The sequence below is a fragment of the Equus quagga genome, chromosome 1 (genome assembly GCF_021613505.1).
Source record: "Equus quagga isolate Etosha38 chromosome 1, UCLA_HA_Equagga_1.0, whole genome shotgun sequence".
Taxonomy (NCBI): domain Eukaryota; kingdom Metazoa; phylum Chordata; class Mammalia; order Perissodactyla; family Equidae; genus Equus; species Equus quagga.
Genome location: NC_060267.1, coordinates 93,114,312 through 93,130,681, shown reverse-complemented (window position 1 = coordinate 93,130,681; position 16,370 = coordinate 93,114,312). Strand labels below are relative to the sequence as shown.

The 16,370-nt window shown below is 59.1% G+C and overlaps 1 protein-coding gene across 8 annotated transcripts; it reads left to right on the top strand.

Annotated features, from left to right (window-relative positions):
- The first annotated feature begins 266 nt into the window (after positions 1-266).
- GBGT1 (globoside alpha-1,3-N-acetylgalactosaminyltransferase 1 (FORS blood group)) lies at positions 267-10,504 on the top strand. Of its 8 annotated transcripts, none has more exons than XM_046682170.1 (8): positions 267-404; positions 1,291-1,479; positions 2,011-2,076; positions 3,856-4,011; positions 7,101-7,151; positions 7,232-7,267; positions 7,866-8,000; positions 9,071-10,504. In XM_046682170.1, exons 2-8 carry the CDS (start codon positions 1,409-1,411, stop codon positions 9,753-9,755), a joined length of 1,200 nt encoding a protein of 399 aa, XP_046538126.1. In that variant the 5' UTR covers positions 267-404; positions 1,291-1,408; the 3' UTR covers positions 9,756-10,504. The 8 variants fall into 8 exon arrangements, with proteins under 8 accessions (XP_046538126.1, XP_046538131.1, XP_046538133.1 ...); XM_046682175.1 differs by having other exon boundaries at positions 267-427; XM_046682177.1 differs by lacking the exon at positions 3,856-4,011.
- Positions 10,505-16,370: the final 5,866 nt, after the last annotated feature.

Genomic DNA, 16,370 nt, shown 5'->3' with positions numbered 1-16,370 from the left:
CCAGGAGCGGGGCTGTGGGCGGAGGGCGCAGGCGGCTGGGAAGAAGCTGTGGGCGGGGCGCGCAGGTGAGTGGGAGGAGCTGCGGCCGTGGGAGGGGCGCGCGGGTGAGTGGGAGGAGCTGCGGCCGTGGGAGGGGCGCGCGGGTGAGTGGGAGGAGCTGCGGCCGTGGGCGGGGCGCGCGTCGCCTTTTTCCTCCCGCGGCCCCCGCCCCCTCCCCTCCCCACCCTATATGAGCAGCTCCTCCCACCCCCCCGCCCCCTGCGGGCCCTGCGTCAGGCTCAGCCCTGCACGCTGCCGCTGCCGGAGGCCGGGCGCGGCGAGGGGGTAGGTGAGGCCATCGCGTAACCCAGAGTGGAGGAGGAGCGGCCAGAACCCGGAGCTGGCCCTGGCGGGCGGAAGTCGAGGTGCGCGTCTCGCCCCCAGGCTGGTGGGTTCGGACCCCGGGCTGGGGCGCACGGGGCTCGGGCCTGGCTCTGCGTCAGCGGAGTGGTCCCTCCCGGGAGCCTGGGCCCCCGGGAGGCAGGGACTCGCGGAGCGGAAGATCGTGGCGGAAGCTTGGCAGGACCCCGTGGCCCTGGTGGGGAAACTGAGACTCGCAGAGGGAGGGAAAGGGAGCGGGCTTGCCGGAGGCCACCGGGTGAACAGGGGCCAAAGCCCCAAAGCCCGGGCCCTGGGATCTTTCTCTGACCTCGGGCTGACCCCTGCACGACTGCCGGGGGTCCTGCGGGCGCTGTAAGCGGAGAGTGCCTTGCTCAAGGTTACCAATCCAATGAGAACTGAAGCCCCTTCCCGCGGGCCCCCTAGAGGAATGCACTGCTGCCACCCCTACCCCCGGGGGAATCACGGCCGCCTCTCTGCGCAGCCCTCGCCCAGGCTGCGTTTGTCCGCTGGGGTCACAGTCAAGCCGACTGTAGGCTTGATTTCCGGCGTCCTCAGTGTTGTTCCTGGGAATCCTTCTCGAAGCCCCGCCCTCGCGCTGCTGCCCCGGTCCCTGTATGCTGTCCACCCTCTGCTCACTGCCCAGAGACACGGTTGGGAGGGAGACCTGAGAGCCTAGGCTGGAGGCCAGTAGGCCGCGCCAGAGTGCCTCTCCCCAGGCACAGCTGCAGCCTTCTCTGAGCACTGAGCCCCGTCCCCGGTCCACCTCCCGGAGCTGCCAGAGCCAGCCTGGGATCCAGCAGGATGAGGAGACATCAGGGATCCACATTCCTCTGGTGGGGCCGCCTAGAGGAGGGCAGGGCAGCAAGGATGGGGCTAGTGTCCCCTGGATAAAGGAAAATTCCTTTGCAGGTGTTCCCCGACCCTGGAGACAGAGGCTCAGAGCCTGGCATCCCTGAGAGAGGAGGGCTGATCGGCCAGGACACGCCCAGTCTCAGCAGGTGCCCAGGTTCAGGTGCTGCACCTGGCCATGCGCCGCCACAGGCTGGCCATCGGCCTGGGGGTCTGCCTGCTGGTAGGGACGGTACTCTGCACTCTGTGGTGAGCATGCCCCATGGAGCCCTCCCTCTGTCCCCCAGATGCCCCCCTCTCTCCTGCATCTCAACCCCCAAATCTTGACCCCTTCAGGGGATTCCTGGGTCCCACCCACCTCTTCTGGCACGCTTATCCCTCAACCCCATGCCAGGGAGACCAAACTGGTTTTGGCTTCTGAACTTTGCCTTGTACTGGCCTCTGCACTTGGTCTTTTCTCTGCCTTGACCATTTTCCTAGCCATGTTGATGAGGAACTCCTGTTCATGCTCCCAGATTCACCGTGTGTTCCTTCTGCGGAGCTCCCGGGGCTGCCCCTCACTGCCACCCCCTTGTGTTCAGGGCCTGGGTCGAGAACGTTCCTGCCCCAGGAGTGAATGGCTCTATGGGTGAATAATGACGGCATGCTGGAAGGCCAGGAGACTTTGTACCCCAAGGAGTGATGAGGGACCCCCGGTTGCCTTCACTCCCATTAACCCGAACCAGGTGAGTTTTCGGCCTCTGGGGCAGAGGTGAGTCAACAGGTGTTTTTCCTTCCCAGGGTGTATGTCGAGGACTGGCTGCCCGTCTCCTACGTCCCCTATTACCTCCCCTGCCCAGAGATCTTGTAAGTATGGGGCTGGCAGAACCGGGAGCTCTGTGGGCTGCCCGGAGTGTGGGAGATGGGAGAGCTTTTAACGTCACTTTGCAGGTTCTGAGGTCGTAAGCTCGTGATTCTGATCAGTGTGCATAAGTGAGTAATTTATGGGCTGCCACAAATGTGGAGTAAATTTTGCCTGTTTCACTCCTCGGTTGTCCTTGCAGCACCCCCTCTGCAGTCTGACCCTGAGCATGTTGTGTGGCTCCGAGGCTCCCTTGCTGCATCTGTCAAATGGGATGGTCGAGGTGCCCCGGCCTGCAGCAGGGAGTGCGTTGATGCCTGTCAGTGACCTGCTGTGGCACCAGCCTGGAGGAGGCACTCAGGAACACTGCTTTTAGGACGTGACATTTTTGCTCGATTTTGTGTGTGGTTTTTTGTTTTTGAGGAAGAGTAGCCCTGAGCTAACATCTGCTGCCAATCCTCCTCTTTTTGCTGAGGAAGACTGGCCCTGAGCTAACATCTGAGCCCATCTTCCTCTACTTTCTATGTGGGACGTCTACCACAGCATGGCTTGCCAAGTGGTGCCATGTCCACACCTGGGATCCCAACCAGTGAACCCGGGGCCGCCGAAGTGGAACATGTGAACTTAACCACTGCACCTCCGGACCAGCCCCAATTTTGTGTTCTATGTGGATTCAAAGAACAAATTAACATGTGACCAGTCTTCCCCACATAACGAATCTGACTTTTGACAGTTAAGAGTGAAACAATGGGTTGCGATGGTCTTGAGGGGGCATTTGGCCCCATGGTCTTTTGTTTTTCATGACAGCTAAAGCAAAGTTTGCCAGCCCTCTTGGTCTAGTGGTTAAGATTCCGCACTCTCACCACCACGGCCCAGGGTCATTTCCCAGTCAGGAAATCATACCACCCATCCGTCCATTGTCATCCTGTGGTGGCTGCAGGTTGCTGTGATGCTGAAAGCTATGCCACCAGTATTTCAAATACCAGCAGGGTCACCCTTGGTGGACAGGTTTCAGCAGAACTTCCAGACTAAGACAAACTAGGAAGAAGGACCTGGCCACTCACTTCTGAAGAAATTGGCCATGCAAACCCTGTGAACAGCAGCAGAGCACTGCCTGATAGAATGCCCGCAGGTAAGATGATGGAGCAAAAAGACCGGGCAGGGTTCCATTCTGCTGTCCACAGCGGGTGGAGGAGTCAGAACTGACTTGACAGCACTAACAACAGAACGTTTAAATCAGGATCATAGACTATAATGAACAAGGCATGTTTTTTTATTATAAACACAGAATATAGGAAATTAGGAAGCTGTAAAACAAGAAAGAAAAAAGCTCCCAAGGGTCCCACTGGTCTGAGTTATGCTGATTCCAGAGTTCATTGTCGGCTTGGTGGTGGCTGCATTTTCTAATTGAACAGACTGTGCACTTACTTGGTTCTAAAAGCAGAAAGGCTGCTTGCTATTGGAAATAGTTGTGATCGTAATGTTTTTGCGATTTGTATCCTGTTTTCCCAGAGTTGGCTTTATTTTTCGGTGTGGATTCATACTCTGGGTGGTCACCATCATTTTACCCCCCTCAGGGGTTGGGTCATAATTCTTGGACCCCTCCCCCTTTCCCACCAGCAAGGGTGGAGCATTTAAGTTGTTTCTAATTTCTCAGTGTCGGAAACATAGTTTGTAAGGAGCAGCTTTGGATAGAAAGCTTTTTCCATCTTAAAGATCCTTTCTTTTGATACGTTCCCTTCCTGGGCCAGAGGATATGGTGGGTTTTCCATCCATCTCACCAGGTTGCTGTTCAGAGGGACGGTGACACATCACACGCTCAGATCCACACACTCACCACTCCCAGCTGGGCAGCTGCATTGCATCTGGGCCAGCGCTGGAAGGACCGGGTATTATGAGAAACAAAGACCACACCACCTTGCTGATTCCAGAGATGGGAGGTGCTATCTCTTTGGTTTAAATTTCATTTCTTTGATTCCTCCTGAGGCCTTCATTTCCCCCACGCCTTCTCATTAGTTGAATTTCCTCTTCGGTGACCTTTCTTTGGCCTGTTTGCGGTTCTCAGTCATCACCCTTGACCCAGTGCATTTGCTACATTATTTTTCTTTCTAGTTTGTCTGCCTTGGTTCTACTGAGGTGGAGTTTTTTTGCTTGGGTTTTTTTTTTTTTTTTGCTCAGGAAGATTAGCCCTGAACTAACATCTGTACCAATCTTCCTCTACTTTATTTGTGGGTCGCTGCCTCAGCATGGCTGACGAGTGGTGCAGGTCTGTGCTTGGAATCCAAGCCCATGAACCCGGACTGCTGAAGCAGAGAGCACTGAACTTAACCACTATGCCACGGGGCCAGCCCCGAGTTATTTTTTTAATAGATTGAAATTGGAGGTTTTTGTTTGCTTTTGATGGTCACAACTTCCCCTTTTTTCATTTGGATTTCTTCTTTTAGTTTTGTTTCCTTCTGCGGTTTGGAAACGTGAAGCTCCTTGTTCTGGTCCTGGCTCGTCTGTGGTTCAGTGTTCTTACAGCTAACTCTTGAATGCAGCTGGATCTTGTCTGGGCTTGTAGGGAGAGGGGAGGAGCCAACTGCCAGGGAAGTGGAGCACTGGGCTGGCTGGTGCCAGTGTCCTGGGGCCCTTTCCCACTTCTGACCCCCTTCTCAGAGTCCCATCACTTTCTGAGCAGGGACCTGAATGTGCTGGTTTACGTGAAACTAGGGCAGAGTGCCGATTTGATGGATTGACTTCAAAAAATTGTTGATTCAAGGGGCTGGCCCCCGTGGCCGAGTGGTTAAGTTCGCGCGCTCCGCTGCAGGCGGCCCAGTGTTTCGTTGGTTCGAATCCTGGGCGCGGACATGGCGCTGCTCATCAGACCACGCTGAGGCAGCGTCCCATATGCCACAACTAGAAGGACCCACAACGAAGTGTATATTCACAACGAAGAATATACAACTGTGTACTGGGGGGCTTTGGGGAGAAAAAGGAAAAAATAAAATCTTTAAAAAAAAAAATTGTTGATTCAAGAGTACAGACTAATCACAGAAGGACAAACATCGTAGGATTCCACTTATCTGAGGTCTCTAGAATAGTCGAATTCATAGATAGACGTAGAATAATGGCTTTCGGGCTGGGGGAGGGGAAAGGGAGAGAGTGTTCAATGGGGAGAGAATTTCAGTTTGGGAAGATGAGAAAGTTCTGGAGATGGATGGTGGTGATGGTTGCACAACAATGCAATATACTTAATGCTGCTCAACTGTACATTTAAAAACAGTTAAGGGGCCGGCCCAGTGGCACAGTGGTTAAGTGTGCACGTTCCGCTTCGGCGGTTTGCCGGTTGGGATCCTGGGTGCGGACATGGCACCGCTTGGCAAGCCATGCTGTGGTAGGCATCCCACATATAAAGTAGAGGAAGATGGGCTCAGATGTTAGCTCAGGGCCAGTCTTCCTCAGCAAAAAAGAGGAGGATTGGCAGCAGATGTTAGCTCAGGGCTAATCTTCCTCAAAAGAAAAAAAAAAGTTAAAATGGTAAATCTTTGTTGTGTATATTTTACCACAAAAAAAAGCATAGACTAAAAAACATGGGAAAAGGGAACGCCTTCTGAGGCCTTCCTAGGTTATAATCCTCACTCTGGCTCATAATAAACTCACCCCAGTTCTGACTTAAAAAATAAAAAAGGTGGGAAAACTGAAGGAGGCTGAAGCCATGCCCCAGGATCGGCATATTGAAAGTCCCTGGTGCATGGCAGGCACTGAGTCCTCTGGCGGTCTGAGCCTTACAGAGCTGACTTCAGGCCTCTTCTGGAGCTGGCTCTCACCCCGCTCGCTGGGGGCCTTGGGCAGACCTTTCCCTTCTCTGGACCTCACTTCCACCCTCTGGGGAAGGACTCTAAGCAGAAGGTTTTATTGTCCCCGTTTTTGGGCTGAGGGAACCAGTGTCCCATGAGTCAAATGTCTGGCCTCAGGTCTCGGCCAGGTAGATGGTGGCAGAGCCAGAGGCCCCCGTGCAGCCTGCAGCCTCCTTTCTCAGGGACCCGCTTCTTCCTTCTCCAGCCCGCTGACGTTGCTTGAAGCTCAGGAAGGCTGGCCACACGCGCTGCCTGCCGAGCGAGGGCCAGGCTGCCTGGTCTTACTGAGCGCTTGCTCCGTGCTGCGCCGCGCTGAGAACCGCAGGCTCGCGTCCCTCGCTAATTCTCACAGCAGCTCTCAGGGTTGAGGGTCGTTACCCATTTCACAGATGAGAAGAAGTGGGTGTATCAGCCAGGTTGCACTAAAGAAACAGAACTGGTAGGAGGGAGGGAGGAAGGAGGAAGAGGGGGAGAGAGAGAGTACAAGGAATTGGCTTACACAGTTGTGGGGTGGCTAGGTTGGGCTGAGATCGGAAGGGCAGGCCGGCGGGAAATGCAGGCGGGAACCCATGGGCAGTCCGTCCACCGGCAGACTGAAGATTTCTTCTTCATGGGTAGCTCAGTTCTGGTCTTAAGGCCTTTCCTCTGACTGGATCAGGCCCACCTAGATTATCCGGGATAATCTTTACATAAAGTCAGCTGGTATAGACGCTGATCCCATCTCCAGGATACCTTCAGGGCAGTGCCTTGATTGCTGTTTGAGTAACCAGGCACTACACTGACCATCACCGTGGACTCAGCTTAAGTAACTCCCCCAAGGTTCCCAGGCTTGGAATCTTGCAAGAAGGTGGCAGAACTGGGCTCACTGGGCCTTTGCAGCTTCTCAAACCTTCCGCCCCATGCCTGGCTCCTACAGAGTGACATGGTTGAAAAGGCATCAGCTTTGAACACAAAGACCACCAGGTTGGAATCGCTGCCCTGCCGCTCGGTGCACCTGGACAGACCGCTTCTGTAGGAGCCCAGCCCCGCAGAGGGCAGAGCGGTGGTCAGGACGGCTCCCGGGAGTCTGCATGGAACCTGGGTGGTACCTGCCCCGCGGGGCTCTTTGATTAAGCTCAGCTTCATCCTTCACGTGCTGAGTGTCTCTGCCCCCCGCCCAGCACTAACGGCTCTTTCTCCTCCACTACCAGCAACATGAAGCTGCAGTACAAGGGGGAGAAGCTGTTCCAGCCTGTGGCACAGTAAGTAAACTGTCATTTTCCCTTTTGTGGTCCTGGGGCTGGGAGCTGCCTCCCCTCACCACTGGCCCTTCTGGTTGCAGGTCACGGTACCCCCAGCCCAAGCTGCTGGAGCAGAGGTAGGTGTCGGTCAGGGCCTGGGTGCAGAATGGAGAGACCTGGGTGGTAGGTGAGGGGGACAGCTCTGATTCATTAGTTGGGGTGGTGGAGGTCTCAGGCCTTGGGGTCCAGGTAGTCTGGGATGGTGGAAAGACACACTGGGAGTCAGGGACCCAGGCTCTGTCAGTAGCTGTGTGACCTTGGGCGGGTTACCCTGTTACTCTGAGCTTTTTCTGTACAGGTGGATTAATGATAGTACCCACCTCACAGGAGGTGGGGGGACCAGATGAGACGGTGTTTGTGAGATGCACAGCATTGCACCTGCTGCATAGCAGGTGCTCAGTCCCGTGTTATGATGATACTGGCGCTCCCATTTACTAGGCACAGCAGGCAGCTGAAATGCCAGGTTCTTCTAGACACTTGATGTGCTTTAACTCCTGGCCCTCCCAACTGCGCTGGGAGGCAGCTGTTATCATCTCCACTTTCCACGAGAATACTGAGGCCCAGAGACTGGGACAAAGCTGCCCAGGGTCACACAGTGTGGGAGGCAGGGCCAGGATGAGACCCAGGCTTTCACAAGGGGAGCGTCTCAACCCCCACGGCCTCCCATGCTGCCAGGCCCACAGAGCTGCTGACGCTGACGCCCTGGCTGGCGCCCATCGTGTCCGAGGGAACCTTCAACGCCGAGCTTCTGCAGCACATCTACCAGCCGCTGAACCTGACCATCGGGCTCACGGTGTTCGCCGTGGGGAAGTGAGTCATGGCTGGCTGGGCGAGGGAGGGTTCTCTCTGAGCCACAGGAGCGTGCAGTCTGGGAGAGATGGGAGCCTGCCCGACGACGGAGGCCCTGACCCAGGTGCTGCGCGGGTAGGAAGGGAGAGAGTGGAGTGGGAGGGGGTCTTCCTGGAGGAAGGGGGTCTGGCCCTGGCAGGGAAGGGAGGCAGGCAGCCCAGGTGAAGGAAAAGCAGGAACCTTTGCCAGGTGCCCCTCATCCCTCGCTGCTCCCCCTGAACAGTCCAGGCAGGCGTGAAGGGATGGACCCCCCAGATCACCTTATATAAATGGGGGTCCATGGGCAGGCCACAGGCACATCAAGAGACCCAGACAGAGCTGGCCCCGCCCTCCGGACCCTCTCCTCTACCGGCTCTGTCTGCCCACTCTCTGGATCCCTCCTGTTTTCCTCTCTCCTCCCTCACCCCACCTGGCCTTTGCTTTAGGAGCCACCACCTGGCTGCTTGCCTCTAGGTCCCTTTCTGGGACTTCTGAGAGAGGGACCATGATGGGGCCCCAAGGCAAAAAGTGCTGGCCAGATGCTGGATGGCCCCCCTGGGGTCAGATGAGCCCCTGGTCCAATCGGCTGTGGCCTGGGGCGTGGGGCCACATAGTTTCCTCGGCTCTGCGCCTCCGGGACCCCCACAGCTTTGATGCAGCCACTGGGCTGCTGCTTGCTTCCTTTTCTCTCTCTGGGTCTCAGTGTCTTTGCCTATAAAATGGGGATTACGGTGCCTGCCCTGTAGCGAGTTTTTGAGGCTCAAAGGAGATAAGAACACTGCCCAGCACTCAGTAAGTTCTCAATAAAGTTAGCTTGGTTTGTGAATGGAAGAGTCATCCTGAAGCATCATTCTTAACGACAGTCTTAAGAGGTTGGTACTGTGATTGTGGAAATTTGAGAGGAGGACCCTGAGGGTCAGACCTGAGTGACTGCTTGAGGTGGGGAGCTGAGAGGGGGGGCCCCAGCCTGGCCCTGCATCGCCAGCGCATGGTGGGAACCCAGGCAGTGGCCCTGCCAGGGCTGTGGTGGATGTTGTGGTTATTGCCACCAGGTACACCCACTTCGTCCAGCACTTCCTGGAGTCGGCCGAGCGGTTCTTCATGCACGGTTACCGGGTATGCTACTATGTCTTCACCGACGACCCCACGGCCATTCCCCAGGTCCCGCTGGGCCCTGGCCGCCGCCTCGGCATCATCCCCATCCAGAGGCACTCCCGCTGGGAGGAGATCTCCACGCGCCGGATGGAGATCATCAGCCAGCACATTGCCAAGAGGGCGCACCAGGAGGTGGACTACCTCTTCTGCGTCGATGTGGACATGGTGTTCCGGAACCCGTGGGGCCCTGAGACCTTGGGAGACCTAGTGGCTGCCATTCACCCGGGCTACTATGCTGTACCCCGCCAGCAGTTCCCCTACGAGCGCAGGCATGTTTCTACTGCCTTCGTGGCAGACGGTGAGGGGGACTTCTATTATGGAGGGGCGGTCTTTGGGGGGCGGGTAGCCAACGTGTACGAGTTTACCAGGGGCTGCCACATGGCCATCCTGGCAGACAAGGCCAATGGCATCATGGCAGCCTGGCAGGAGGAGAGCCACCTGAACCGCCGCTTCATCTCACATAAGCCCTCCAAAGTTCTATCCCCAGAGTACCTCTGGGACGACAGGAAGCGCCAGCCACCCAGCCTGAAGCTGATCCGCTTTTCTACACTGGACAAAGACACCAGCTGGCTGAGGAGCTGACAGCAGAGCCAGGGCTGCCCTGGAGGGCGACCCCAAGCCCTGGAGCCAGCCCACCCCACAGGAGCACCCAGCTTGCCCCAGAAGAGCACCCAGCCCGCCCCAGAGGAGCACCCACCTCACCCCAGCGGAGCACCCACCTTGCCCCAATGGAGCCGCCTTGTACCAGTGCCTCACTCCTCAAGCCTTAGCTGAGCCCAGCCCTGTCCTGCTTACCTCTCAGTCTGCCAGGAGAATCCAGCCAGAAAATGGATGTGGCAAGGCCCTTGTAAACTGTAAAGGGCTGGGCCTACTGGAGGAGAACCCAGAGGTCACACAGCAGCATGGCCCCAGAATGGTCGGACACGAGGAAGGGAGACCAGAGCTCAAAGAGGGTAGGCCTTCCCCCACAGACGTGCCTTCGGGGCAGGATCTGGAGTCCCGGCTCTGCTCAGGGCCTGCGTCCCACCCCTGCCCCTCTTGTTGCCGATTGCCCTTAAAGCTACACTTCTGACATCCTGGTGTGAAAGGTGTCCCAGACCCCTTCTGTCTGGCTGAGGGGCTCCCGGGTACCGTGATGTCCCCCAGCCACATGGAGCCAGTTCCTCACTCAGGGCCCCGGAGCGAGCCTTTGACATGGACCAGCTCTAGGCTCTCTCTGGTTTCAGGTCCAGCCTGCACCCACTGGCGGACCACACTCTCGGGCACTAGCCGCCTCCTTTGTAAGGGGGTCGGGCCAGTTTTTAATAAAGGTTACATGTGCTAGGCCCTAACCAAGGTGTTCTCCCCTGCACCTCTGAGTGTGTGTGCTGCCAGCCGCTGGGGTACAGGCAGCCTGGATTTCAAATACAATCAACTTGTGGCGGTGGGGGAGGGAGGAGACAGCTTTTCAGAAAACCTGGGCTAAAGCCGGCTGCTGTGACAGACAGGATTTCGTTCTGGAGAGTGGGTGCCGTGGGAGCGTGCTGTCAGACGTGCCACGTTCCCGACCGAGTCGAGGGGAGCAGAGCCCATCAGCGGGATACCCTGTGGGTTCTTAGTCCCTCAGTGCATAAAAGATACGTCTACTAGCCCTCCTGTGTCGGGTCCGCCTCAGCCTGTGAGGACACTGGTGGGTGTGGCGCAGACTCAGGATCAGAGGACCTGCGAGGGCAGCCTCACCAGCGTGGCCCCAGAGGGACTTGAGAGCCCCACACTGGTTCTGTCTGTCTGCGGGGGGCGGGAGGGGGGGTGTAGATTCAGGGCTGGGTGGCCTCGTGTCCACTCCCCTGGGGGCAGCAGCATCTTTGCTGTGGAAAGGAGAATGCACTCTGTGGCCATATCGGGATGGGCACCTGGCCACTCCTGGCAAAGCTAGGGTTCAGCCCTGAGGCCACTCTTCCTGCAACCTGTGGTTTGGCCCGTGAGCAGGGACAGATCACAAGAGTGCAGACAGACCGTGACCAAGTGAGGAGACAGCCTGGGCCGCAGCGCACGAGTCAGGGAGAAGCCCTGTCAGGGAGAGGCCCTGGGGTGCTTCCTGGACTGAGGCGCAGGTGGATCCATGGCCCGTGTGTCCCCAGCAGGGAGCACCTTCCCAGGGCAGGGAGGGGCTATGAAGCAGGGCTGTGCCAAAGAAGAGGCCCCTGGATGTGAAGACCAGGGAAGGCTCAGGAGCAGGTAGCCCCCAGGCCTGGGCACCACCAGCCTTGCAGGGGAGAAGGGAGCCCCCACCCCACTCCCAGCCCAGCTCTGGGCCCAGCATCTCCTGGACCTAAGCCCCCACAAGGGACTTTGACTGACCCTGGTCCCCATCCCAGGGCATGGTCCTCAGACATGAGTTGAGTGGGTGACAGGCCCCAACTCCTGAAACCAAACCAGGATCCAGGCTACTTCCCCGAGGAGCTGAGGGCCTGGGGCCAGAGCTGCAGAGCTGCTCCAGGGTGGGAAGAAGCAAGGGGCCTGGGGCGGGCAGAGGGGAGGGGAACCGGCCCGACCTAGCAGAGGGGGCAGGAGTGCCCAGAGGCAGCCCCAGCAGCCCTCAGCCTGGCTGCCAGGGCCTGATCTGAGCTCTGGGCACCAATCTTGCCAGGGCAGATCAGTTTGGGAACTCTGAGCTTTTTTAAATTGTAGAAGTACTTCTTTAAGAAATAGACAAAATTACAAATATCCGCAGCACCCCCTGCAATGGAGACCCCTGGAACTGAAGCTTCCTGTCCCTTCATGGCCAACAGGCTCCTCCCCAGCATTACCATCCAAAATGGTCACTCAGCTGTATGGCCTGGCCCAGCACACCTCTGCTCACACAGCCCACCAGTCAGGCCTCCCGGTCCCATCACCTGGCCAATTCCTGGGGACTCACTCCTGACACCACCTCCACTAGGAAGACTGCCTTGATTTGTGCCCCCCTTCAGAGCAGGTGCTGTTCGGTGTTCCCATAAATCCTCCTCACGCTGTGTCATCATTTACAATGTTCTGCCAACCCCTACCCCTTTCCCCAGTGGGTAGACTCCAAAGGACACCTACGGTGGCTGACCAGGTTTCCCTGGTACCTGAAGCCCAGGAGGCACTCCAGGAATGTTTGTTGAATGGCTGTGTGAATGTGAGGCAGCTGAAAGAACACAGGTTTCCGTCTGTCCCAGCAGCTGTGGGATGTTGGGCAGGTCACGCCACCTCTGTAAGGCCCTGGGATGAGGATTAAATGAGATTAAGCTGGAAGACTTCTGGACACTGACTCTTCTTGGGCAACTACCTTGAGAAGAGCCATCTTTGGGCCCCCCAGACAGCATGCCCAGCTCTGGGAGGAGGCAGACGACCTCCACAGCCCCCACCGTGCACAGGAGGAAACTGAGACAGGCCTCATGCCTGGCTGGGGCTCACGGATGCGTGCTTGGGTGGGGTGGATCACGTGCCCACTAAGCTCCCTCCAACTCTGAGATGCTGGGGCTCTGATCAAACCTCCTGCACCGTGGCCCCTGCTGCCCCCAACCTGCAGTGACTCCTGACTCTTTGCCCGACACTCAGAGTCCTGTGTGACCCGGGCCAGATGCCCTCCCCTGTGCACCCCTCACCCCACTCCAGCCTCCCTAGAGCCTTCCTCCCTCAGGGAGCCCGCCAAGCCCTTGTCCCTCTCAGAGCCCCCTGCCTGCAGTGTCCCTCCCTGTCGCCCCCCAACCTCCGTGGACTCACCTCCAAGGCTGGGCTCAGAGGCACCTCCTTGGGCTCCTGTGCAAGCACAGCCTTTGGGGTCAGATTGACCTAGGTTGCAACCCCAGCTGGGCCACGCCACGGCCCTGGGACAGGCCAGCTCATGTGGTGACTTCTTCAAGCCTCAGTTTCCTCCACTGAGAATGGGGTCAGTGACTCCGCCCTCGGGAGGGTGTGCTGGGATTAAAGCTGGAGATGAAGGGGCCCAAAGAGCTGGACTGAGGCCGTGGCCTGGCTGGGGGAGCACCAACACGTGGCAGGCCTCCGATGGTCAGCGCCGGGTTTGGCTGGACCTGGTCACTTATAGCAGAGTGACCCTGAGTGCTGGGGCCACTGCTCATCTATAAAATGGGGTGAAATCACTCAGTGCCCAGGGGCTCCCTAACAGTAACTCCACCCCCCTACCCCCGCCCCTCCCGGTGGTGGGCCCACTTCCCTGGGCTCCCTCCAGCCCCTCCACACCAGCTAGGGCTGCAGTCAAGGATAGGCTGGACCTCGTGTCCTGCGGTCCTGCAAGAAGAAGGGGAAGGGGGGTGTAATGGAGGAGGCGGAAGGGGCGGCCTAACCTCCTTGCCTACACTCGGTGTCCACTGCCACCTCCCGGTCCCCCTGTCCCCAGATATCCACCAAGCTGCCCCTGCAGGTGGCATATGAGGACCGGGACAGAAGGATGGGGTTGTATATTCAGTGACTCCCGCGTCCCCAGGCCTCCACAACCACCCGGCCCAGCGCCCAGCAGCCCCCGCCTGGTCGGGTTTCAGGTGGCCCGAGATCCTAGGAGGCGTAGGAGGCACGGAGCAGGCGGTGGGGGCGGGGGACACGGGGACCAGCCCCGCGCTGAGCCCTCGGTGAGCTGTGCGCGCGCGGCAGGGCGGGGTTCACGTGCACGCGCTGTCCGCGGGCCCGCGCAGGCCCCGTGTGCGCGCCCGGCTGTGGACACAAGGCCCGGCTGCCCCAGCGGGGCCCACCCACGTCCGCCTGCGGGAGGGAGGCCCGTGCGCGCCCCCGAGCGCGACCCCGGGGAGCTCGCGCGGCGGGGCCCGCCCCTCACACCTGCGGGCGGGCCGGGGCAGGGAGGGGGCGGGGCCGCGGCTGTCCCCGCCCACCCGGCCGGAGCCCAGAGCCCGGCGGAACCGAGCAGCGGGGCCCGAGCGGCCGGTGGCGCGGCGCAGCGAGGACAATGGGAGCGGCGCGGGCGGCGGCGGTGGCCGCGGAGCCCCGGGCCCGGCGGGGACGGGAGGCCGCGCCATGAGCCCCGCAGCCGAGCGCCCCGCTGCGCCGCGCGCGGGCCGAGGCGAGCGGCCTCTACGAGCCCCGGGCCCCGCCCTGGGGCCGGCGATGCGCTGCCAGGGCTGAGGATGATGGTAGATTGCCAGGTGAGTGCCCCGCCCGGCCCGGCCCTGCCGCCCTCCCCGCCACATGCCCCCCCGCCCACACCCCATCCGGCGGGGAGGGAGCACGGCGCCGCGTCCACGCTGAGCGCGCGCTTACGCAGTTCCGCGTCCAACCCCTCCTGGTACAATTGGGAGACTGAGGCCAAGAGACAGGCAGGGACTGGCTCCGGGCCACGGGGTGGCAGAGTCCAGGGGAGATTGGAGGGTTCCAGCCTCCTAGGCCAGGACTCAACCCTCCTGTTGGGTTTCTTTTGGGAATGAGAGCCCCTAACATCCTGGGGGCTCCTTGTCCACCCCCTCTCATGTGGGGCCGTTTCCTCTGGGCATCCCCACGCGCCCACAGGTACATACACGCACATTGACTTCACAGGTAGGGACCGGGGAGTGGTGTCAGAGGAGGAGTGCACACTTGGGAGGTGACGGAAAAGAAGAAAGAGGTCGGAGGCAGCTCTGCCATGAGGCAGGGGTCTGCCGGCCCCTACACACACGCCAGGTCCGTAGAATGGGGAGGGAGAGAGATGTCAGACTTGTGGCCAGCGCATCCCCAGGGTTGCCAGGGGGCTGCTGGCCAGGGACCATCCCAAGGGCAGCCTGGAGAGGACGGTTCCTGGGGTCCTGCATCTATCACTCTGGGCACCTGGAACTGGGAGGACACTCCGCCTCCCTAATGTGGAGGGGGCTTCAGGAGACAAGGCCTCAGCCTATTCCTCTATAAATTGGGGTGTATAGACGGGGTGGCCCCAAGAGTCCCACAGACTCATAGAAGAGTCAGTTGACCTTAGTTCTCCACCCATGACCCATGTGCTCCAAGTCCTTGGAAAATGCTTTCTACTCCCTTGAGGTCCTTCTGAGCAGAGGGCAGCCAGCCTAGAGGCTTGGGGGCTTGGGACCTGGGTAGTGCAGAACGTGGCAGAGCACTGGGCCACTTGTCCAGGGACCAGGGACAAGGCCGTCCTTGGAGCCTCGGGGTCCTCATTCGGAAGTGGGGCGGAGTCATTGCCCTGGCTGGGCTGAGGAGGCCTCATGAGTGAACTGGACACGCCAGGCTCAGTGGAGGGAAAGAGGGGACAAGGGAGGCTTCCGAGGTCCCGCACGTGGCCCCTGGAGCCTGTAGGTCCTGCCCCTTTGCCTCCTGGGCCCTGGTGGATCCAGTGCCTAGACTACACCCAAACAAAGGTGTGTGTTTTGTTTTCTGGTTTCCAGTCCGGGGCTGCAGTGCTGGGGCTGACCACCAGGGGGCGGGCTCTGCCCGCTGTGCTCATGGAGCAACCTGATCAGGGAAGGGACACCCACGGGTCAATGTGGGCTCCCCCCCCCCAACCCCACAGGCACCTTCTATCGTGGGCATCCTTGTCCACATTGTGAGCTGCTCAGAGGTGGGAGGGCCAAGGTGGGTGCTCTGAGATCCTCTTTTTATTCTTGCAGCTACTTTGCCCCCAGTACTCACCCTGAGCAGGGCCGTGTTGGGCCTGGAGGTGGACAGCACCCACATGGTCCCTGCTCTCCAGGAGCTCACAGCCCGGAGGAGGAAGGGACAAAGCGTGAAAGCAAATCCACATGAAAGAGAAGAGCAGGGACTCCAGGGAAATGGAGCAGGTGCTGGAGGGAGGGCCGGGAACCCCTAGGTGGATCCAAAAGGCCTCTGTGGGGACATTTGTTGGCACCAGAAGGACAAGAGGACCCAGCCCTGCATCCATCTGTGGGTGGTGTGCTGGGGGTGGGGGCAAGGGAGGAGCTCAAAAGTACAGAGACTTGAGGCAGGAGAGAACTTGGCCAGAGGGGAGGTGAGAAAGGAGCCAGTGTGGCTGGAGAGGAGAGATGGGAGGAGGGAGGAGGGCAGGGCCAGACCCAGCCTGGAAGGAGGAACTTGTTGTCTATGCTGTGTGACAGCATTACCCTAACTTAGTGCTTACAAGAACAAACATTGACCATCTCGCAGCTTCTGTACCAGGATCCAAGCTTGGCTCAACTGGGAGCCTCGGCCTCAAGGTCTCCCAGGAAGCTGGGGCTACTGTCTCATCTGAGGCTCGACTCGGGTGGGGTCTGTCTCTGAGATCAT

Coding starts and splice junctions, on each gene's coding strand:
- GBGT1 (XM_046682170.1), top strand. CDS start 1,409: ATGCGCCGCCACAGGCTGGCCATCGGCCTGGGGGTCTGCCTGCTGGTA. Junction 7,268..7,865: donor CCCAAGCTGCTGGAGCAGAG/GTAGGTGTCGGT, acceptor CCATGCTGCCAG/GCCCACAGAGCTGCTGACGC. Junction 8,001..9,070: donor ACGGTGTTCGCCGTGGGGAA/GTGAGTCATGGC, acceptor TATTGCCACCAG/GTACACCCACTTCGTCCAGC.